Source organism: Drosophila santomea, chromosome 3R, assembly GCF_016746245.2.
Source record: "Drosophila santomea strain STO CAGO 1482 chromosome 3R, Prin_Dsan_1.1, whole genome shotgun sequence".
NCBI classification, from domain to species: Eukaryota; Metazoa; Arthropoda; class Insecta; order Diptera; family Drosophilidae; genus Drosophila; species Drosophila santomea.
Genome location: NC_053019.2, coordinates 12,862,094 through 12,885,568, shown reverse-complemented (window position 1 = coordinate 12,885,568; position 23,475 = coordinate 12,862,094). Strand labels below are relative to the sequence as shown.

At 39.4% G+C, this 23,475-nt stretch overlaps 1 protein-coding gene and 1 long non-coding RNA gene across 5 annotated transcripts in view; one reads left to right on the top strand and one right to left on the bottom strand.

Annotated features, from left to right (window-relative positions):
• Positions 1-646, bottom strand: LOC120453607. 2 transcript variants are annotated; one of them, XR_005616546.1, is made up of 3 exons: positions 561-646; positions 270-487; positions 1-196 (listed from the first exon to the last, which is right to left on the bottom strand). It is a non-coding gene; the product is annotated as an uncharacterized LOC120453607 (long non-coding RNA). The 2 variants fall into 2 exon arrangements; XR_005616545.1 differs by having other exon boundaries at positions 6-218.
• Positions 647-8,158: 7,512 nt separating this feature from the next.
• The window catches only part of LOC120453815, a 38,347-nt gene continuing 23,030 nt past the window's right edge, over positions 8,159-23,475 (top strand). The window contains exons 1-3 of one of the 3 annotated variants that reach the window (XM_039638697.1): positions 8,179-8,255; positions 12,905-12,984; positions 13,067-13,566. In XM_039638697.1, coding sequence (XP_039494631.1) covers positions 13,518-13,566 — 49 coding nt within the window. In that variant the 5' untranslated portion in view covers positions 8,179-8,255; positions 12,905-12,984; positions 13,067-13,517. Of the gene's footprint in view, positions 8,298-12,904; positions 13,567-23,475 lie in introns of all 3 variants that reach the window. The other 2 variants (XM_039638694.1, XM_039638695.1) reach the window with 2 other exon arrangements.

The following is a 23,475-nucleotide window of genomic DNA, read 5'->3' as shown; positions in this document are numbered from 1 at the left end:
CGACCATTAGAATAATACAATTTCATTGACAAGACCCCATAATGAACTTGGCTTAAGCCCCGTGCGGCATTCTGTGTATTTTTATCTGCATCTGTGGCAAAGTATCTGCAGCATTTGACGGCTTCCTGCGTATTTTATGCTCCTTAACAAGGAACGGACATCTCGTACGTGGCCAGTGAATGAAATGACAGGACATCTGAGTGGCAAAAGGGCAAACCCTGTTGCGTCTTCAGTGGCAATGTTAATTGTTTATCTACGTGATTTCTTACCAAATTAATTTGAGCAAATTGCAAATGGCAAATGGCGAGTGGCAGGGACAACGGCCAGCGCATAAATCAGTTAAGTTGCTGTATTAACATTGAATTCATTTCCCTAATTAAATCAAGCTGAGCTGGGTTGAATATTTTCCGCGGCCCCTTCCCTATCCCGATCGAAAGCTTTTCTTTTAATTGAAAAACAGTTCAGCTTCCATTTGGAGGTCCTCGGGCTGTGCATAACATTTCGAGGTACAGTGGATAATAGGAGAAGATATGTTCAATGAGAAGTACAAAATATAATACCTTTTAAGCTTTTACAATCAAATTTTTATCTTATCCAATGTGAAATATAAAAAATTTAAAACTGAAGAAACTTCGTTTCTACTGACAAATAAATCAGTTTGCCCTTAAAATTCAACATCACTCTAGTTGATGTAATGTTTTGTAATTTTACTGCGACCACTGTTCGCAGTTCAGTGTGTTCCGATTTGATGATTTTGTTTGACCGAACTGATACGACACATGCGCGCATAAAATGCACAGACAGCAGACTAGCATTAAAATAAACATCAATCTGCGTCCTCGAAACCCAAAAAAAACGATACAGTCTCGTTTTGTTTAGATAGGGTTAGCTGGGGCAAAAGTCTGCGGGCTATGTGTAATTCGCATGAAACACATTTCGCATATGAGTAGACACAGACCATTGGAAATAGAATACTCTCTCGAAATGACAGGACTTGCGGGAGTCCTGCATGTTGTTTATGATACTGCCTGTAAAAACATTATTCGTTCATTCGATATTCAGAAAGAAAGAAAGAGTGTTGCTTTAGCTGCATTTTCAATAGGAGGTACAAAATATTATATTATAAATATAAGGCTCAAAATAAATGAATATTGAAACTACTTCTAGTAAACTACAAAGTAAATTATTGAAGCTATGAAATGAGCCTACGCATCCTTAACTTCTAAATTATTTTTGGATAATCATGAATTGAATATTGCCTACTTCGGCTATAAATTCTCTGAATCGAAGTCTCTAGGAAAATAAAAGCAAACAATACGCGCGTGGTGCCATCGGGAATAATAAACAAAAATATTGCAATGAAATTATTTTGTTATCGTTATGCCACATCAAAACAATCCGCCGAGTGTCATATAAGTTTTCTGATTACTCGCCTCGTTGGCAGCGTTTTGATTTATGCGTTTATTAAAGTACACTCGATCATCACCATCATATCTCTCAATAATATAGCAATTTATGTTACTTTGGCCACTTTTTCCAGCATAGTGCAAAAGATTCCGTCTCGGTTTCGTGAATAACTAGATCAAGTGGCTGCTCCATTTCACCGGCACTGCAGTGCACTGGCTGCAATGGCAATAATATAGCAATCTCATTCTTTTGCACCCTCCTCGGCAACCCTTGGCTCGACTTGGTCCATCAAGTGCTTAACCCATTCACCAACACAATCTAAGTGGCACACTCACACACTCGCACACTCGTCCTGCACAATGCAATTTCTCTGGCATACTTTAGCGCAGCTCTTGACACTGATAACACATGTCGTCTGAGAGTCCCAGGTCCGAAGTCCTGGCGCATTAAATGGACAAAGGTTCTAAGGGGTTGACATTCTGCAGCCAGTTAGTCCTGCTGCCACCGTGTGCTCGGCTTCATTTCATTTTCAGGTAATTAAGCTATTTAGGTGAGTGTGCTGTAATTATTTCAACACTCATATGTAAGCAGGCGAGGCTAAGTAAAAAATTTCACATGTTGAATATTAAAAAAGGGGAACGTAACGAAAACACGCCTTTTTAAAAACAAATCAAATGGACAAACATGGATCATAGACATAGAATGATCAATCTGTTAAAATGCTTCAAGGTGATAAACAACTCTCTATCAATTTTTGAATAAATAAAGATTACATTATAGAATTAAGACTAAGGCACATTAATATTCAGCTGGAGTCACTGTGCCCCTTACAAACAATTGAGGTCCTTTTCTTTCGGCCTTCCTGTCACATTGTCCTCCGCATGTCTGTCCTATCCCCAGCCCTTGCACCTCGCCCTCGTATCCTGTGCTGTCCATCTGGGAAAGTGTCTCTGTCTTTTCTTTTCCAGCCGCCTTTGTCCCGATGTTGCATTCAGCTGCTATTTACTTTACTCACAGCATTTGCATGGCATTGTGCAGCGCGACTGCGGCTGTAACCTAATTTTGTGCACTTAATTGTTTCATTATGGCGCCGCATCAACAAAAGGCCCGAAACCAAAGGCTGGGAAAAGTGGCTGCGGGGAAGCGGGGAAACGGAGAGTGGAAAATGGAAAATGTCGAAAGAAAATGCTCGGCAAAGTGAAAGAGAAGATTTGAAAATAACGTAACGTGTAATGTGGCTTTGACTTGATTGGCCGGCCTTTTGTTGTCGTTGCAGGGCAACCGCATGCAACCTACTTTGTGCGACCATTGTTTGTTTTTAATTAGCCGCAATAAACGCACTCACTCACACACACGCAACGGAGAGAGGAGACACACACACGTTGTGGCAATGGGCCCACTTAAAATAAACAATAGTAAATGGTATTGCACTAAGCAATTCAATTGGAGCCAAGGCCTTGAAACAATTTGTGCACAAAATGCGAGCAGCCTTTACACTGGAAAATACTTGTAGAGTGTTCAAATTCGCTCCAGAGTTGATATTACTTATATTGACTATATCCTTAAAAGTTCCGTAAAATCATTTGACATAATGAGTTTGAAACATAGTTTCATCTCTTGATTTGTTATAAGTAATTTTGTTTACGTTTTGAACTTAATGTGCATTTTTGTATTGGTGTAACCATCCAAAAATAAACCCCCCAAAAGCTCACCCATCTGTTTGTGCTAATTAACTTGCACAACATGTCCCTAACTTTGAATCCATTTCCATTTAAATGTGCTCTACTCTCTCTTTTCCGAATATGTGAATGTGCGGTCTCAAAATCAAATTAGTCAGATGGCGCGTAGTTGGGTGAAATATAAATCTGCTGATTTACACAGAAATAAGGTCGAAGTCGACCGTTTTTCGTGGCCATAAAAACAAATTAGGCCAAAATGTTAAATAAACAAGTTTCGGCGAACGCGATGACAGCCATAAGCCAGCGGCTGTCTTGGCCTGGCCAAAATTGAGACAAAAGTTATCTTATTAATTCCTTGCCCCATCACACACTCCCCAATGAGTTTTCCCCTCTGAGATTTCCCCGACTTTTCCCTGTCATCACGCCCCACTAAACTCGCCGTTAATACGCACAATCAAATGTGATAAATATAACGGAATATTGTAGCATAATTTTGGGGGCAAGCTAAGCCGACAGAAATAACACTTGAGCAAATATTAGATCAGCCTTGGCTCACAATTTTAGCCTGCTTCTGGCCGACCTCACCATCTCTTCTTCATCCACTGTCCCTTTCTATTGGGCAAACATACAATTCGTTTTTCCATTTGCCTGCACAGAGAACCAAACTAAGGATATGCTGAATTGATATATGCTTTTTTAGTGTATACATATATAGTTTCTCTGCTTTTATATTATTACTTAAATATTTACATTTAAGGCAGTTCTAGTATGTTATCAAATGCAATGATATGGTGTATTTTTTCAGTGTACCTATTAGCCAGTGTTTGTTGTGCCAATTTCTGTTTTGGCAAAAAAGACGGAAAGGAGGAACGGAAAGTTGGTCGGAGGAGTCATCTATGTATGAGTAATCGCTTTCATGGTTGATGACCGAAATAATTAATGGATTTTGGCAAATCGAGCCAAGTCCAAGATTAAACGCAACAGTTTCCAGCATTGATCATTTGTTATGGCCCAGCAGAAAAACATCTATACCATTCGAAGGGTTTTTCGAGATGGAATTAAGCTCTTAAATGCTGCTGGTAATCATTTCCAAGGGGAATTTACAAAATGTTACAAACAGCTTGCAACCTATCTTCCCGAAAGTACTTAAAGTTAGCTTGTAATTATTACAATAAGTTTAATTTTTAGCTTTTAAGTCTTGCAATTTTATATTTTGACTTGCACAAATAGGTCCTACAAAATTGAAATCATAATGCTCTTGGGCTTCAATCAAAATTCAGCACCAAACAAACGAATAACATAATAATAGACAATCGTACAAATCACACAAAGATCACTAAGACGCTTCTAAATTCACCTGAAATTATTCATGCATTCCCAGTTAGGTTTGAAATCAATTTGCTGAATTCATAATTATCAACAAGAGAGTCAGTTCCAGTTGCATTTGAATAATTTATACTTTCCAGACGACAGGCAGGCAAATACAAATGTTCTCTGCCATGAAAGGAGCGATATGCCATAAACAACCCAAACGACCAATGCAAAAATTACTCTTTCTTTGGCCTTCTGAACCCAGCCGCATTTGCTGCTGTTTTATCAAGCAACTTTTTTCCTGCGTTTCAGTTCATAGCAGTGCCGTTCTGATTCTGATTTTTGTGCTCTTGCTTGGGCCACTGGTTTTGTCATTGTTTTTGGCTTGGCGTTTGCTTCGTCGCTGCTATCTCTGGCCGCAAGGATTAATGGGGTCAATTTGGCTGTGACACGCACCACCCGCCACCCACCACCCACCACCCACAGCACCATGGACTCGCAGCTGCAAGTGCAACTCATAAAAAGTGCACAAGAAAAAATATGATAGTCCAACGGTTATTTCTTAAAAATGAATATATAAAGTTCCATGCTAGCTTATGGGCATGCCTTTAATTATTTTTATAAATATTTACTTTACTGATCAAATAAAATCTTTTAAAAAAATAATGCTTAATTATTTGTTTCTTTTAAATTAAATAACTAAAGTATAATTTATTATAAGAAATCTGTTGGGCTTTGTAATTACTTTCAAAGCGGCTAAAGGGACTTGCTTCTTGATAAGAATTCATTTTTGATTCTGTAGATTCTCTTAGTGTTTCAACGGGATGCGGCTCATTTCTCGCCAGTGCCGAATGCATTTGGCATCGAGAGCAAAAGCCATGGCAACCAAACAGGAACTCATTCAAAGACAAAGATTCCATTTCAATTTACTTTTTTAAATTGCAAACTTTTGCGACAAGTTTAAGCCGCCACACACAAATATTCATAGACTCACACATGCACACGTTTTGGAAAAAGGAAAAGCAAACATTTCCCAGTAACACACACACGCACATCGCCAATACACGCAACAAGAAAATGCGAAAAGAAAGTTGAAAAACGAACCCAACTGAGGACGACAAATTCAACATGTCAGGCATTAGAGAGGGATAGATAGAAATGAAATGAGGAGAAAGAGACGGAGGAGAGGAAGAGAGATGCGAAGCTGTCACGAAGATGAAACTATTATCCACGGAAATTAGCGGGTTCCAATGACAAAAACACATGAAATGCAAAAACTTTCCGCCCTTCGCTTCAAGCTCAATTTCCAAATTGTTGTCGACATTGTTCTTGTTCTTGTCCTAGTTGCCACTGCCGCCTTGTTGTTTTCCCATAAGAGGTTTTGTTTCCTCGCGGAACCCACTAATGCGCATTTAAGTGCGAGTGGAGTCTTCTAAACCAACTAACCAACCAGGAACTTAAAGTATTCAGTATTTCTCAGCGAAACTGCAAGACTCGAATGGAGTGCTTTCGGGATCGGGATTATCTACTTAATAGTTTAAAATTGAGGCCTTTAAGTGAAATTCTACACAGGTCTTTTTCATATTATTATGCCTTATCTGAAGCAGTGAAAAATATGTAACAATATTTAGTGAATCCAGAATTTTTAAGTAATCCTAGATAATCGTTCATCCTTCCTTTGGAGTACCTAATGGGTTTTGGCTGAGGAAAATAAATAAAAATTTCTAATTATACTATGTAAAATAAATACTAGGTCCTCTATAGGTCACGTATCGCGTATAACTACCAATAATTGCTGCCGCACTCAATCGTTTCTTATTCGCCAAGTCGACTACTTAAAGCCTCGTTTTGCATTTATAAGTATATGTATCTCATCTGAGTTATTTTGTATCTTTATTTGTGAGTACATCTTAAACGACATGAGAATTGGCGGTGGGCTGTTTCCGTTTGACTTTGAGGCCATAAAATGGCCAACAGGGAGAAACAAAAAGAGCGGAGGCACATAAAATATGCGTATAATATATGCGCAAAAATAGTTGGGTCATCTAATGGCTGAACCAAGTCCAAGACCAAGATAATTGCGCTAGCCCGAGTTTGTCCTCTGTGCTTTGCATTTTCTATTTGGAAATCCACAGCCCCAGAAGATACACTTAAAAATGTTTACGACCCAAAATGGCATTAAATATCCAAACGAACTTGACGCGGCTTTCTTGGCTACGTGAAGTTCTCAGCTCAACGCTATTTTCCCCCATCGCTTTTCTTTTCGTTTCGTATTCCGTTGGATACATCTGGGTTAGTTTTCCCAGTTGCAAGTCAAAGAGATGTTGGGTTCGGGGAGGAACTCCTTTTATTGCGGGCCATCAAAAAATGTTAAAAGCCCCGATTTCCATGCCCATTGTCTGAGTCCGTAATTGCTTTGGCTTTGGTCCACTGAGTGTCGGCTTAGTGTGGGAGTGAGTGCCCCTGAGTTTGAGTGAGTGCGCTTCAAGTCTGAGATCCTGCTGTCCTTTTATGCATGCAAACAATTTCGTTTTATACCTGAAAAGCTCTTACAAAAAAGTAGATTGGTCGAACAGTTTATATATTTATATCTATTTAATTAATAGGGATCAATAGGAGTCTACATTATCCCATTATGTTAAGAAACCGCTTTGGGTGCTTTATTAACTAAAGCAACTCATGTCTGAACAAGATAATAAGTTAAGCAAACAGGATGCATATATATCCTATTGAAACGATCTTTTGTCCTTAGATATAGAGAAACACTTGGGTTTATTAGCTTTACATAATAGAAAAAAATAATAAGATCTGGAATTTGACCAAATTAATAAACAAGATTCAACAGAAGGTAAGGTATTAATCTGTATATTTTGTTTCTTTTTAGAGAAAACTGTGAGGCATTACTTCTTTAAAATACCATTGGATATTCTTATAATAGTGAAAATAAGTACATTCTGTTAATTTTTAAATTCGTAAGCACTACGCTGTTGACTTGGATGGGCAATGTTATAAGAGCTAAACATTATTTGCTTCGACAACAGTTCATGTCCATCAACATTTTCAGAAAATGTTAATGTCCAGTTACGGAATGCTAACATTTTGGAGACTTTTCAGACGACTCCTCTCAGGTACCAGTACCAACAGAATGTTAGGCCGGTAATGCTGTTAAATGAAATAAAAATGTTAAGAAAAAACTATTTTAAAAAATATTTTAAAATATATCAACAATTTGTTTAAAAATATTTTGATCCGTTGGAAAATTTAATATAATTCTTTCATAATTTCATTTTTGTAATTCCTCGAAAAGTGGGGTATTTCAGCACTTATCTGCCTTGTAACCTGTCTCGCCTATATGACCCAGAAACCAGAAAAGTGTCAAAGAGAATGTCAGCTACACAGCGACAAAAGAGCGAAGAACTGTTCTCCTCAGGACACGAATGCGGCTGGAACTCTTGATTCTGTCACGAAGTGCTTAACTTCGTCCTTGATATCGTCAGCATCAGCAGCATCAGAATGCTGCCCTGCGACAATATGTTGGGCTTACTACATGGCTGTTTGACTGACTGGGCCCACAGATTCTTCTTCGGCGAAAGAAGACATGCTTATGACATCAGTGATGGTGTGCTCTCCTGCATCTTCTTCATGCTCTGCCCTCGTACTTCGTCCTTCTGCCGCAGCGCTGCTCCTGCTCTGCCACTGCCGGAATCTGAATCGGAATGCTGAGCCGCAGGTTCGCAGAATCGGGGCTTTAGTCTCGAAAAGCCTGCTGTGCGTGCAGGGGTTTTCAACGCGCAAAGCACACGCGGCGTATACGCAACGCGGCTGAAGAGGTTGTTGCCAAAAAGACGAAAAATTACGGTTAGTTAAATGGAAACAAAAAAGAACCGAAGGAATATATATGTGAGTGCCCAGTTCACGAGAGTGTTTCGGACTTTTCCCATTTCATCGTTTGCCGGCTACCGGTTTACCGGATGCAATGAACTGTGCGCGCCACGTTGTTGTTGTGATCACTGAAAAAATTAGTTGGGGCATTCACTAGTTCAACATTCTCGATTCGAAATGTATTTCTTTCAGTAAAAAAGGGGCATTAAACAAATTATTTGCTGGGTTTGTAAAAATATATCTAAAATTTATTTACATATGTTGGCTCAGGTACTCGATATAATTAATAATTTTATATCATTTAAAAAAATGTAAATATGAATAAAAAAGTTTGTGCTTCCTGAAAATTCTTAAGTGTTTAATATTTATTATTATTATCTTGGGAATAGTGAATTTATTGCAATCCTAATCGTACTAATAATCGTAATATTATTTTCGGTGCTATTGTAATAGAAAAGGGAAACGGAATCGATTCCCATCCGAAATTCTTAACAAGTGCCAAAGAAAGAGGGATTGAACCCTTGCCACTCGAGTTTGGCATCGAATGCTTCTGACATTTTTGGCTGACCCCCAACATTCAGTTTTTTTTTTATATTAACAACCGTGTTCACTTGTCTTCTTAAGTGTCGGCAAATTAATTAACATGACAATGACGAAGGTGAATTGCGTGTTTTCAAAATGCTTCAATCAGCTCTCAACAGAACATTACCACATTTTTAATGCGCCAACCTTTTCTTTACCAAAGTGTCGATGCCTAACGAGTCTCTCAGATTTTTCGAGGCATTCAGAAGTTTTTAATTAGACCCTTTGACAAATTACCGTTCAAAACACGGCACAATATCCGGTAATTAAATGTTTATTGTCGGTATTTTTTGGGACCGAAGGACGTGACTAGAGCTAGTGGGTTGCGGTTTGCAATTGTCGGTTTTCATACAAGATGACAAGTAAACAACTCACTGAATTTAACAGCAGGTCGAATTGAAATAAAATGAAATTAAAAAATGGAAACTGTCAATAAATCATAAGAATTGTCACTTATTCTTATTCTTATTAAATTAATTTTTTACAAATTGAATAATAATAATTACACTTTGTAACTTTTTTTATCTTTTGTTGAATAAATACCAATTTTTTAGCACTTAAATTAACATCAACAAGACTTTACATCATTTTTTTTATCATTTTGGAGTTAATTACCTCAACTGCAAATTTATTTAAGGACGTTTTTTACATCCTGATTTTTTTAATTCCTCCTAATCATTGAAGCGTATATATCAATACATTCACATTAAACGGAACTTAACTTAAACGCTAAGGCTCTTTCACAACAAAGCACAATTTTCTATATTACGTTTATAATATCGAAATCAATATCGCATTAAATTTTCATTTTATGGTTTGTTCTGCTTTGCACTGCCGCAGGACTCGCTTTAAACTTGCGTCCTGGCAACGTGTGGAAGTTCCTTGTCATGCCTTGCTCACTTCCACCACCCCGAACCATTCAGAATTCAGAGTTCTCCCCATTCTCCCGACGCTTTCATATTTGTCTAGTATTAGGGGTGAGGACTTTCAACTGCTGCTTTAGCCGTTACTGCTGCTGATTCTCCTGGTTCAAGTATAGCCACTTAAACCCTTTTGACAATGTCAGCCATCAGGCTCAGATGATGATGATGGCGATGACGATGACAAAGTGGATGATGATGATGTGGCTCAATTCAAAACAGCCGTCGCACAAGTTCGCCAAAAAGGAAAAAAATATACAAGCAGTTTCCATGCATGGCAAGAACATTAAAAAAAAATAGAGAAAAAACGACAGGTCCAAATGTATACTCAAAAATGAAAAGACACAGCAAATGGATGATATGTGGATGGTTTCCACTCACTTAGCTTCACTTGAGCCCCGTTGCCTTGGCTTTGAACAGATTTCCAGGCATTCGGCTAATTTATTTTGCCAGCCCAAAACTCATTACCTCATACATTTTTAAAGCAAACAATGTCCGCGTTTTCAAGTGAAATGCACACAAACAATTCCTCAAAATTCAAGTGGGAAATGCTTAGGATGTCGATGCGAAGGGGCAGGGGCAGAGTGTTTTGCAATAATAATTTATAAATGAACGAATAAAGGGCGCACAGCAGCGGCAGCCAAAGGCAAATAAAAATAAATAAATAAAAATGGCAATGCGGCATAAAATGTGCCGAGAAGCCGAGTTGAGCCTCCATTCCACTCCGTTTTATTTTTCTCCGTTGGTTTGAGCTGAGCAGGCCGGAAATGTAACTGCGACGCGTTTATTTTATTGCGTATACGCGGCGCAGCAAAGTAGGCAACAATATTTGTGGAGTGGGTTTTCGCATGCTTTCTATTTGCTCATGTGTGCGTTCGAATATTACTGGTGTGTGAGCGTGTTGTGGTTGTGTGTGTGAGTGTTATATGGGCGCCACAGCAGCGGCTTAACTTATTTTCCACAAAATTAAACCATCAAAAATTTGCCAACAACAATGTTGGGGTAATTTATTTGACTCATGTGCTGCTGTTAGCTCGCCTGTTGTTTGGGCATAGGAAGACACAGCAACAGCAGAATGGAAAAAAGAATACACTTACAACCACTGTGAGAAAGTCTGTGCCTGAGGTTGTTTCAAAATGGCTTCTTCGAATTATTCTGTGGCTTGTTGGCATAATATTTTATTATTATTTTAAATCAATAAGGAGTGCTAAATAACTTCTTAACAAAAATGTAAAATGTAAATTATGGCTCAGTCTTTTCTAAGAGTGTAGTGCTTACACTCTCACAAGGTCCCATTCAAGCCCTTGGCGTTAGTTGTGGCTATGGTTATGTTGGTGACGCTGCCGCAGCCGCAATGGCTAACACGTACACACACACTAACGTACATAGTATATAGCAGTACATGCACACATGCAAGAGAATTTGACCAACTCATTCACTTGGTCTGCTTCTAGCGCCCTTTTGTTGAAATTAAATAAACAGAGGAGGCATCGTAACCCTTGCCACGGCCCTCTGTCTACCAAGCGATGATGAATTGATGATAATGCCGCTGGGGACTAAGCGAAATAATGCACGAAATTCGTCGCCGTTTTTAGAAGGATCATACATTTTTCTGGCATATGAACTTGGCTTTGAAAAGAGTTAAGCGTTCATTTATTTACATTCATTTTGGAGTTTTTTTGGAGCCCGTGTTGCCCGGCGGGCTCAGTTTATTAAGTCTGGAGTGGTGAGCCCTGTTCTCCGACTCTCATGCAAACTCCGCTCACCCCAGGAAAACTTTCAGTACACTGAAAAATATTGAAATAATATCGTTGCAAATAAAATGGTGAAATACTTAATTCATAGATATATAAAAAATTATTATAATTTTTTTTTTCCGTTCAATTAAAATAATTACAAATGTTTGGTAAACAATACTGTTTTTTTTTCAAATAAATGTTAAGCTAATCTTTCAATGTACTAGACCCGGTCCAAGTTGGCTTTGTTGCCATTGCCGTTGGGCTAAGCACAGCCAATTTCATGCAAAGTTGGATGCGCCCTTATCCCATCCTCCAATGACCTGTTCCACGTCCTTGATGGATGACTTTTGACGCCCGGCAACGTTTGGCGGCCAATTTGATTTGGGCCGCAATGGGGAACAGAAAAGACGGATCCCAGGGCCCCTCGGCAATGCCTGCAGCTCACAACTGTCGATTTGTCAGACATTTGGCGTAGGACTTCAAGGCTGCCAAAGTGACAGGGGGAATAGCGAATGAGCCCAAGTAGCCTGCAGTGTATTACAGATTGGCTTTTGAATTGTTGGCATTCCTGTGTGCCGAAGCCAAAGCGATGGCACAAGATGGATGTGCTGGCTAACTGACTGCAAACTGGGCGATAATGCAGCATCTGGGCACGTATAAGGTCCAGAACAAATCTGTGAGCTAATGCGTTCAATTATTTTAAGACTTTTTTTATAATTTTACAGTGAAGCTGTATTATTATTGAACTCGCGAAATAATTTTAAATTGATAGAGTTGAGTATGAGAAATCCGCCATTTTAAACATTTCCTAATACCCTTTTAAACATATAAAAGCATAGATCCAAATAGAATAAAGCAGCATTCTTATTCACGCTTCCTTATGCATTAGCTCAGTTTTGAGGGCGCTCGCATGGCACAAAGACAATCCGCATGACGTATACGCCACATGGTTCACGGGTGTCACGGCAACTGAGAACTGGTAGGTGGGATCTGGTGTGGCATCTGGGCTGGCAGTTTTCGCCTCTAGCATCAACCTGCTCTGCATGTCTCGTCTCTCCTGTAAGCCAATGCTAAAACAGGCCAAAGCCAACGTCTGAAAGTCTAGCAACGAGATAGACGCCAAATTCCGAAAACTCAACAGTCTACAGGAGTAAAATTTGGGACTTGATTATAAAATTAAATAATGCAAAAATAAGTTAATTTCAAAAGCTGTCTTCTTAGGCCCTAAAACGATAAGGACTTGTGTTATCGGGCATTTGAACAATCATATGTAATTAAAATATTAACAATTTACATATATGATTATAGTTTTTGAAACACTACATAAAATGACTTATTTTTTTATACTAATAGCCAATCTTTTTTTCTTGTGTAACCATAAAAGCCAAATAGCAACAACGAGAACAGTCACAGCAGCAACGTGGAGCCCACGAACGATAAATCTTTAACGTGGATTTCATGCATGTAAGCCAGCCAAGGACTCTCAGTCACGATATGATGCATGAGCCGAAAGCGGGTTTAATATGTAAACTTCTTAAAAGCGCAGAGTTTTCAGTAGCAAAACTGCAGCAGCGTTAATTTGCCCAATAAAATGCAACCAGCTACGAGAAGCAACTAGCAACTAGCGCCGCCATAAATATCATCAGCCACTGAGAGTCGTGGAGCAATGAAACGCGCTTTCCGCGGGAAAACAAAGGAAAAACCAAGGGGGAAAAATAAACAGGGAGAGCACAGCGGGTGGGACGCCACATTTAGAGACAGTCAAACTGGCAGCCATCGGGCACAGTCCTTCCTGAGACTGGGCTCCCTGCTCTCTTGCTTCTGCCACCCGACTTCCTGCCGCCGCCTCCTTGAGCCGAGCATTTCCGCTTCTTATCGCGGCAATGTAAACGCGTTTCCGTTTAGGACTCAATCCCAGGCTCATTTCGCAGCATTGGGAAGGGCATTAAACTAGCAGCTCGGCGCTGGATTACAAGTAAATTGGAAAGGATTTGAAGATGAGCCTGCTGCGCCTGCTTGGTGCCCTGCTGCTGGCCACATTCAATGGTGAGTGCACTTGGAGAAAATATTATTTTGACCGCATATCTTAAATATTACATTGTATCAAAGAAAAGTCTGTCTTAAATCAAATTAATTAGAGACTTTATTATGGGAAAAATGTAGTTATTACGATTATGATAGGAATATACTTATTAGGTATCAGAAATATTGAAGTATTGAAGTTAAAGACAAATAACCATAAATGAACCTTTTTATCCTACATAACTATTAACCATTTGGGGTATATTTAAATAAAGAAAATTTATTTTTTCTGAGTGCTGAAAACAGAGCTGTTCGAAATTTATGAACATGATTAACGGTAAGCCCATCCCCACCCCAAAAGTGTCATAAACGCTTGGATTTCGCTCGATCTGCGCGATTTATTTGCGCTCACAATTTATTTGCACAACTATTTACGAGCGTTGGCATTGGCAATCATAATAACAGCACAGCACGAGAACTGTGGCAGCAACGATTCAATATATGTTGCAATTTGCATCGACAACTACAATAAATTTATCTTAAATGAACAAACATTTTTCTTGCAGCTTTGCCGCCTGACTGGCAAATAAAATGCGATATGCCAAAGGCTTATCGTTGCCACAAAAGGCTGTGCCGGCAAAAACAACAATAAGTAATAACCAAAGCTGCACACAAATTACACCATGGCAAAACCCTCGACGGCACTCACAATGCATTTCAATTTGTTAAAACATCCACTCACTCACATGCCCACTATACGAGGACAGAAGTGCATAAAGATCCCATGAAAACAGTTTGAAAATGACAATAAAAAAGGCCAATTTTCATCATATAAATTGCGGAATTTCGTCAAGCATATTTGTCAAATAATAAACACATGTGTGTTCATAGAGGATTTTCTGTTTCTATTGTGCATTTTTTATTGATGGGAAATAGGAAGGCCAAGATATCCCCAATCAAAATATTCATTTAGAAAATTTAAATCAAATTCCAAGATAATCTATGAGTTCGGCCATCTTGAGTTATATGTCACAATGAGTTTCCTTTCAGCTCGTTCTTTTATTGAAATACACAACTAATTGACAATTATTTTTGGGCTGTGATGACATGCCCCTCAAGACAGAAGAAATCAAATAAAAATGATTGGCTACCTACTGTATTTTAATTTGTTCTATCTTTTATATTTTTTGAATATTTAAGTATTATGACTGATAATTTTTAAGAATTTGCATTCAATGCAAACTGCATAAAAAACACTAAGATAAAATGCAAGTCATTCAAGGAAATCAAAAAGATCAAGCAAATTTAAATTCATTTAATCATTATTGATATTTATTCTTTTTGCAATGCACGAATGGCTTAATGACTTAAAATAACTCAGATGTGAAGAGATTTTCTGGCGATTATAAAGCCGAACGCAGCGGCTACTGAATCAATACGAAATATTTGCATGGCGAATAAAGTATTTTGATTTCACTTGGCGCGCAAACAGTCACCATAAAAATGTGTCAAATGCAAATTACGTATATAAATAAGAGCAAATATATGAATCAACAAATAAATATGTCGCATCAAGAGATATGTGCGCTGGGCACCCGCATCTTTGTGTAAAAGTCAATTTGCTGTCGCCGCCCGAAAGTCGCGAGTGCCATAAACATGGCGAAATGTGCGTGAGACCGCAACGCCGCAGCAAACGCCATATGCGAATAAATAAAAATCGAGCGCGAGAGCGGAAAATGCAAAATAATTGCATATTTATGTGCGCCCGGCCACTGAGCCAAAGGAACTGGCGTCTGAAAAGGACGAAAGTCCTGCGAGCTACCAACGGCGAACGGCGAACGGCGAACTGCGCGTTGCAGCCATAAATCCCAAGCGGCTTGCCCGCTTTTAATACCGCGAATCCCAGCCCGAAATGCGCAAATGTCTGACTGCTCGTAATATTCGCCATACGCCGTCAAAATGCTCGGCCGGGGGCGTAAATTTATTTCAATTAAATAAATATGCATTTGCCGCTCTTTTTGCGCAAGAAACCAGACTTCAAGGGCGGATTTATCAATACGTTATGAAAATCTGGCAGCCAGTAAGCTTAAATGAAATAAATTCTTATACAAATATAAAACAAGAATTAAATATAATTTTTTAATTGGAGCTAAAATAAATATACTTTATCTCTCAGTCTGTACGTAAAATAATTACAGCTACCCATTGTTATGTCTATTGATTTATTGTGTGGAGTTCTTAAACATGCTAAGTGGATAATAACTATTAAAAGTTGTCCATAATTAATTTGCTGAAAATGGAAGAATTAAATGAATGCAGTAAAATTTAAAGACCCAGCACACCATCTTAAATCGCTTGAAAGGATTGCCGTAATTAGTAGAATATTACCGAGGGTTGATTGCGCAATAATCCACCCCCTTTCTCACTCCCAAGTAAGGAACACAAAGCCAATGAAATTAACTAAAAATCAGTCAAGAGCATGAATGGCAGCGTTTTATCTGGTCGCTTGTCTTTCGGCCATTATCTTTGCGTTTTGTGCGGCGGAAGAGGAAGCGCATTTGATGATAATAATAATAATAATAACAGCGCCAACACTTGGCCATTGTTTTAGTGGTAGCCAAGCGAAAAAGCAGCAACAACAAGATGACACTTTAATAGCACAAATGCGGAACTAAACAAAAACCAAAATCAACGAAAAATGGGTGTGGAAAGCGACTCCCGCCAGCTGTCATAATGAAACTGTCAAGGACAATAGGGGGCCAGCGGAAATACAAAGTGTACGTGTGCCCCTCTGGAAAAGTTCCACCGAGCGCCCCTGAATTTTGCCGACACCCCCTTTCGCATCCGCCACTTTCCGGTTTCTGCGATAAAAGCGACAAACGAAAATTCTGTCTGACGGGTAGAGGCCATTTATAAGAGCATCAGTTACAATAACACTGCAGGGCGGCGGGGCGGCTGGGCGGCAGGACGGCTTGGTCTAAGGGGGCGTGGCCCTCACAATAGCCGGGCCATTGTCATAAATTAAAAATGAGGAAGTGTATGAAAATAAACAAGAAGCCAAACGGCCCAGCCAGCTAGCCGCAGCGGAAATACAAAAAGCGTTGATAAATAAATTTCTAACAAAACAAACAGCTTTCAGAGAAAAGGCATCCCGGGACTCAAAGTCAACCCGAAGAGTCCAAGAAAAAAAGATGGGGCGGAAAACGTGTTGACCAGGTCAAGACTGAAGATAATGCAATTGCGCACATTAAAGTATAAAAGCAAATTTATGTCTCTAAGTAACTAAAAAAAGGGGTATAATAAAAATAATTAAAACATCATTTACAAAGAAGATTTACTACTTTCTGGAGTTTCTAATACAGAAACGTATAATTAAAAAACATTTGTACATCTTTAATAATTAAAATTGTGATTCACATATACTTAAAATACCCTTACGCTACCTAAAACGGCACTGTCAAATTTTCGCAATTAAACTATTTCGGCCAACGCTTTAAAGTTGTAGTTTAAGGCCATGCCGACATTCAACACGAGCCACAAATTTCACAGTACGCGTTGTATGTGTCGTGGCACTCGCACTTCGTGTCCCCCATTTCCTGGCCAATTCCTTTCATGCCACTGCAACAGCATCAGCTACATTGGCCAAGAGACTCTGGGCGCAGTGGCCAGCGGCAATGTCCAAAGCCGCTGCGGCTTTGATGGAATTTGTGAAAATACTGCACAGGAACGACCAGCCACAAAAAATAAGCAAGTAACTTACATTTAAGTCCGACTTGGAAATGCTCTAAGTGGTTGATTGAATTGAAGTAACATTTAGTGCTTCAAGAAAGGACAAAAAAGTAGACCGCACATTTTAATATGAAATAAATATGTAAGATGGCAATAATAAACAATGTTAGAAATATAAATACTTACCCCAAGTTAATAATTAAGTCACACCCACTTTACGCAGTTTTAAAGTAAATGAAATACAAAGCCGCTCTCATAAGCAGGTTCACTTTAATAAAAACAACTATAGGGCTTCCTGCACATCCCCTGACCATTTCGACGACAGCTTCTCCTTTCAAAAACCAGGACCGTTGACCATTTCCCAAATGCTTTATTCTGTATTATGTACGATATTTTGTTTCTATTTTATGCGGCTTATTTGGCTCGCATGCCACGTCCAGTTTTTAGGTTTTCAGACCCGGGTGCGGATTCTCGTGGGGCTTTATTTTGGCTTTCGGCATTTGTTTAAATTAAAGATTATGCACAAGTGAAAAAGTAGCCATGCGAGCGCCATGAAGGGGAACATATTTGAAATTTAAATATGCCAACCAAGCACGACCTTGGACCACGTTGCGTATGATGGATTTGGGACCGCATGACGTCAATGGGAGCAAAATCTGTTGTTCGCCCTTTTCACTCGGCATCGTGTAAACAAGCAAATGACTTTAAATTGCTGGCAAGTAGCAACTGTACAATAAGCATAATGGCTGTAGTCGTAATAAGCCATTTAGCACTTCATCTTTCTGCGAGCAGCCTTTGCATATATTTATAATTCATATTCATATTGTTAATTCTCTGGGACACCCACCCCATCCCCCCTAGAACCCTTTTATCCGTCGCCTAGGGTAGCTACCATAAAAGCATCATAAACATTTTACAGCAGTTGCAGTTGCTGCAGGAAACTGCCCAGCAAGCGGAAACGGTGCCGCTCCTCAGTGCCACCCTCATAATTGCAGCCAGCCATTTCACATTTTGGCCTAGTCCCGGAAAAAGAGGGGGCGTGGCACCGGAAATTAGGATGGCTTTATCGGAGGCAGGCCAACTATGTTCACGTATTGTGTGAGTGTGTGTAAAGGATTTTTAAGCTTTCAAGCTGACTGTTTCTTTCATGAAACAGTCATCAAGAGGATACACAAAAAAGCATACTGCACATATTACCTATGAGCATATATTTTTAAAATCCAGCATATAGGCAAGTCATAAACTAAGATCTGTGAAATTCGGAAAACTACAAATATAAACAAAGTCATTGCAAAATATATTGTGGTTTCATAATAAACAACTTGCCAATCCTACAATGACATGTTTACCCTGTTTTATAGTCTCTTTTTGCTAAATAATATATATGTATATATATATGTACTTATAATACCACAACTACTTTCACTGTTGCTGCATATCTAAAGTTTTCTGAGGAGCAAACTTGTTGTTTTTCTTTTAAGGTTTTCTAAGCTTGTGATTGGGTCAATTCCCATGAAAACAAACTTATATAACTACCCTCGCGGCTCACATTGTTCAACTGCTTGTTAGCCTCAGGTGTAAATTACAAATCTGAGCGGCGCATAATGAATGAGGAGGCGCTCGGCCGGTGGAGCGGCAAAAGAGGCGACTAAATGAAATGAAATCGCAGTGAAAACGCTTTCATTAAACATGCCAGAATGGGAGGTGCAAAAGTTTTCCCCTCGCCGACGATGGCGTGGCAGACAAAGAAGGCTAAAAGAGCCGGGTCGGGCCAGGCCGATGGGAGGAAAAGCGACAAACTGCGGCCAAGTTGATTAGAAAGCCGAGCAGAAAGTCTCGCCTGGGACTGGCAGGCAGCCTAATGAAAAACTTGGAAATTTACGGTCAACGAGTTGTCAAAGCGGCACCAGTAAAGCTGGGCACAAGTAGGGAAATGTGGGAAAACCGGGGAAAGAGGAACTCGAAGCCTGCCCATAGTTTCAGAAACGCCAAGTCAAACAATTAAGACCAGCCATGTTCGAATGGAATGGGCGACAGGCGGTTTAAATAAATAATTGCCATCGAAATTAAGCAATGGGCTGGGCTGCGGAGCAAGGGGAACCTGCTGATGGCCACCAGGCACAAAAGTTCACTGAACAAAAATTTCCTGCAACTGGAGCATAAGTCTTAAAGGGACTCTTGAGTTCCTAAATTATGTAAGAATGATTTTTTGAAACCCTAGCGAATACTTTAATAGTTTTAATCATCTGACAATATTTTATTTATCCTAACTGCCATTTTATTTATTTACTTTTCGTTAAATATGAATTTGAACTTAAATCGTTTTATAATTTCCTTTTGTACTGATACTTTATAAATGCAATAAAAGTGGAAAATAGAATATCTCCCGCGGGTCCTGAAGCATTTTCCTATTCACTTCGCGACACTTTTCTTTATTTAATAACGTCTTTTATTGCCAGTGTGAGTGCTGTAATCTCGCGGGCACCGGGCAGTTGAACAGTTGAGCAGCGGAGCCAAAGTGCGACGACATCGCGATGTGGAAGGGACAGTGGAACAGGACAGGACAGGACAGGACGACACGGTAATGCGCGGAGACGGAAGCTCGGAGACTGGGACTCGGGCGATAGCAGGAGTAATGACAGGAAGTCCCGATAAAGGAGACAAAGAAAACGCATGCATTAACACAGATAACAGGTCATGGGAAAAAGCCGACTCCGGGGGCATTACATTGGGCGGGAGGACCCTGGGGGGCAGCTCCGCATAAAGTTCATTAGCGCTGATCAAGAGACTACTGTTACCCACTCGAAAGTTCCGGAATCCGGAGAAATTTCAACTGGACGGTGGCCAAAAAAGAAGCCCGAGCCCCACATGGCCCATAAAATGCTATGTAAATTTACCACTCATTAATAATGCCAGCCCTCCCTCCAGGAAATGGTTTTGTGGCCTATTCGGCCAAATAGCAACTATTAAATTGCAATCAAATATTGCCCAAATTATAATAGTTGCCACAAAAAACCTTTTAGTCCCCAAAACCCCAAAAGCGAATGACAAAAGTTAATGCTAATGTGGCCTATGCAAAAATATACATAGATAAGCACAGCATTTTTAGGGAGGAGAGCCGTGGCTTTAACAGAATAACTCTTCGGTTATGAAAATCTGCAAGCAGATAAAGTCATAGGCGCAATCCGAAAAATCGAATGGTAGTTATCTTTAAATAGCAAATAATGCCTAAAATAATTATCATTTATATTTATAATGAAAATGTTATGAAAATATTTCCAAAATTGTATGCATAATTCTATAAATGTATACAAGTTTTAATAGTTGTTAACTTAAATTAAATACGGTTTTTTTATGATCAAAGGATTTCTATGCCTTCTTGTCAATCAATATTAGAACCCTTTTTCATTTAAATTTCGCACACACCCACATGGGGTCAAAGGCTAATTGCCAGACCCTCAACGTAGTTTTCGTGACATCCCCACTGGTCACGTGCTCCTCGCTAGTTGGCACACACATAGCGAAATGGGAGGTGGGACTCGGAATGTGTGCCTGGCATTTTGGCGACCCAATCTTGATGCTATCATCAATTGTCAAATAACCAACTGTGTGAGATTTGCGCACCAGCTGTGGCCAGAAGCGTTGAAGCATTCATGGCACTGGAAATCAACGAATACGCACACATGTTACGCAGTATCGTAGATACACAGGGGAAAAAAAGTAATATTTGACTAAAATTTTGGAAAATAGCGTGGCTTTAAAGCTTAAAACTAAACTCATCCCATATGCTTTTTGCTTATCACAGATTAAATTTTTTATGAAATTGTGCAACGTATTTTACATTAAATGTATTTCGATACAGGAAATTGAAATTTTTCCCTTTATGTAGTTACGCATATATGTAGGAGTTTCCCCTCCGAAGAACTCACTTTGTGGGTTATTTGTTTTGGTCATACGCTCATTTCGTTGCTGCTGCAAAAATCGAATGTAGGACCCCAAAGAACTCAGGATAACCAAAAAGGGAAAAGGCAAAAAGGTTCGACTAAACGATTCAGGGATTCAAGCACAGAAATCAAGAGCAGCAGCAGAGTAAACAAACGAAAGGGGAACCACAAATGTACAACGGACAACAAGCAACCAAAACCGAATCATGGCCAAAGGATCCGGCATCCCCACCCTAAAGTCCCAACTACTGGTCCTCTTTGTACTGCCAAAAAAAAAGAGCCCATCCCAAAAACCCAACCCAACCCAACCCAATCTCAAACGGCGAGCAACGAGCTGAGCAATCGTAAATCTTCTTATGTGCAGCAGCATTTTAACGATAATTTGCTTTATTGAAGCCGTTTAGATTTGGCTAGCAGAGCGGTCCAGTCTGCAGCGAACCGGACCACAAGTCAAACGACAACTAGAGCGTACCCATGTGTCCAGACTGGGGCCCAATCTTCACTCCTTCTTATCCTTGGGTACACTGGGAAAAATAGTTCCTAAAAAAATTAAATCGACAACAGAGGTTATCAATAACCAGCCCAGTCTAGTTATCGTAGTATTTGTTAACTTTAAGATAAATCAAAGTAAATAATAAAATAAATTTTCATAATTGTAGGATAGTTTTCTAACGGTGCGGTATTTGGCATCGCTCCCCTTTGAATGTTTGAAACGTTTCCGTTTAAATGGTTTTTATAGCAAATTTATGTAGAGGAAAACACTTTTAAGGTTGACCAAAAGGACATACGCAGGAATCCATAAAAATAGCTGGCCAAACACATGCGACCCAGAGCCAAATCGAATAGAATCGGCGCTCCATCCCCCGGCTTTTCAGAGGTGTGAACAAAGATTTGCCACTTTTGCCGCTCGTTTGACCGGGTTCTTGGTAGTAACTGGTAACTGCTAAGTGGCGACTGGTAGCCGGGTATGGTCTCCGGTTTCTGGACCAATATGTGCCATGAATAATGGCCGGGCAAATTGCTCAGCAGCTTTCCAGCTAACTGGATTGCAGCAAATTGCCCAGTTAGCTGCTGCAGTCAGACATCCTGTTAATGTTTTGTCGAGATCACCACCCCCGACGCTGTAAAAATGTTACCACATCATTGGAAGTAATTACTGTGTCATTTGTCAATTGACTCGGATTGGTAGGTGGCCGGCGTTGATTTGTTGGCCCGACAGCTTAAGTAATTACATCTTAGCCGTATTAAGTGTGTGTTAAATGCCAGAGGTTAACTGCAAGCTTTTCAATTGATTTCAAAGGATTACATAACTTGACGGAGGCAAGAAAATAATCTCCTGAACTGCACTGACAGGTTTGCCTGCCAAGAAAACATTTTAGGGCCACCTCAAAGTGCAATAACTCAATTCGTCATTTAATTAAAATATTTCATTAATTTGTATCACCGGACAGAAAGCCATAAACTCGCTTTATGCCACACATAAATGTATACCCAAACACAGTAATTGTGAAAAATAGCAACGATGCACAAGCAACATAAATTCAGGGCAACAACAAGGAAGCAGTGCTAAAAAGCGAAGATATATGCATTCTTTACTCCGTTGCCAGAGTTTTCTTTTTGGCCCGGGCATTATTTAAATTAATAAATATATTTCAGTTTTACATTAAGCCCAAACTGAAAAGGATGCTTAACTTGAGATTCCGAAACAGTTGCAAAAAGGAATGCCAAATTATGATTGAGTGGTATCTGCAGTGGAGATTCTTAAGTACATTTATAAATACCAAGTAAATTGCAGCTGCCCTTTTGAGATGCTATCGGAATGGTTTTTCCTTGGCATTGTGTTGTTTATACTAGTTTCCCTATGGCTACCTGGCTTTGCTTTTCTTTAAGTTGCTGTTGCTTAAGTCGAACTTGCCGTGCAATTCATTCATTCACTTCTTTGTGGAAAGCCATTATGTTTCAATAAGTTTAAGCTCATGAACTTTAAGTATTAGGCGCCCTGCAGGAACTCTAGAAACTGCCCTTGACTCTCGCCATCACTTTTCCATTTTGCCAAAGGGGCTGTATTCGTTGTAGATCCTCTGCTTCTGTTTCTGTGTCATTCCTGGTCGGCATTGCAACTTCACTTTAAAAAAAATTTAAAATAAACTGAAAGAAGAAGTGTATAATTCTTTTATATAACAGGAACATTCAGCTTAGAAATAGGTTAGGTTAATTGCTTTGCAAATTCTGAATTATAATTGTGTAAACAATTTATTTC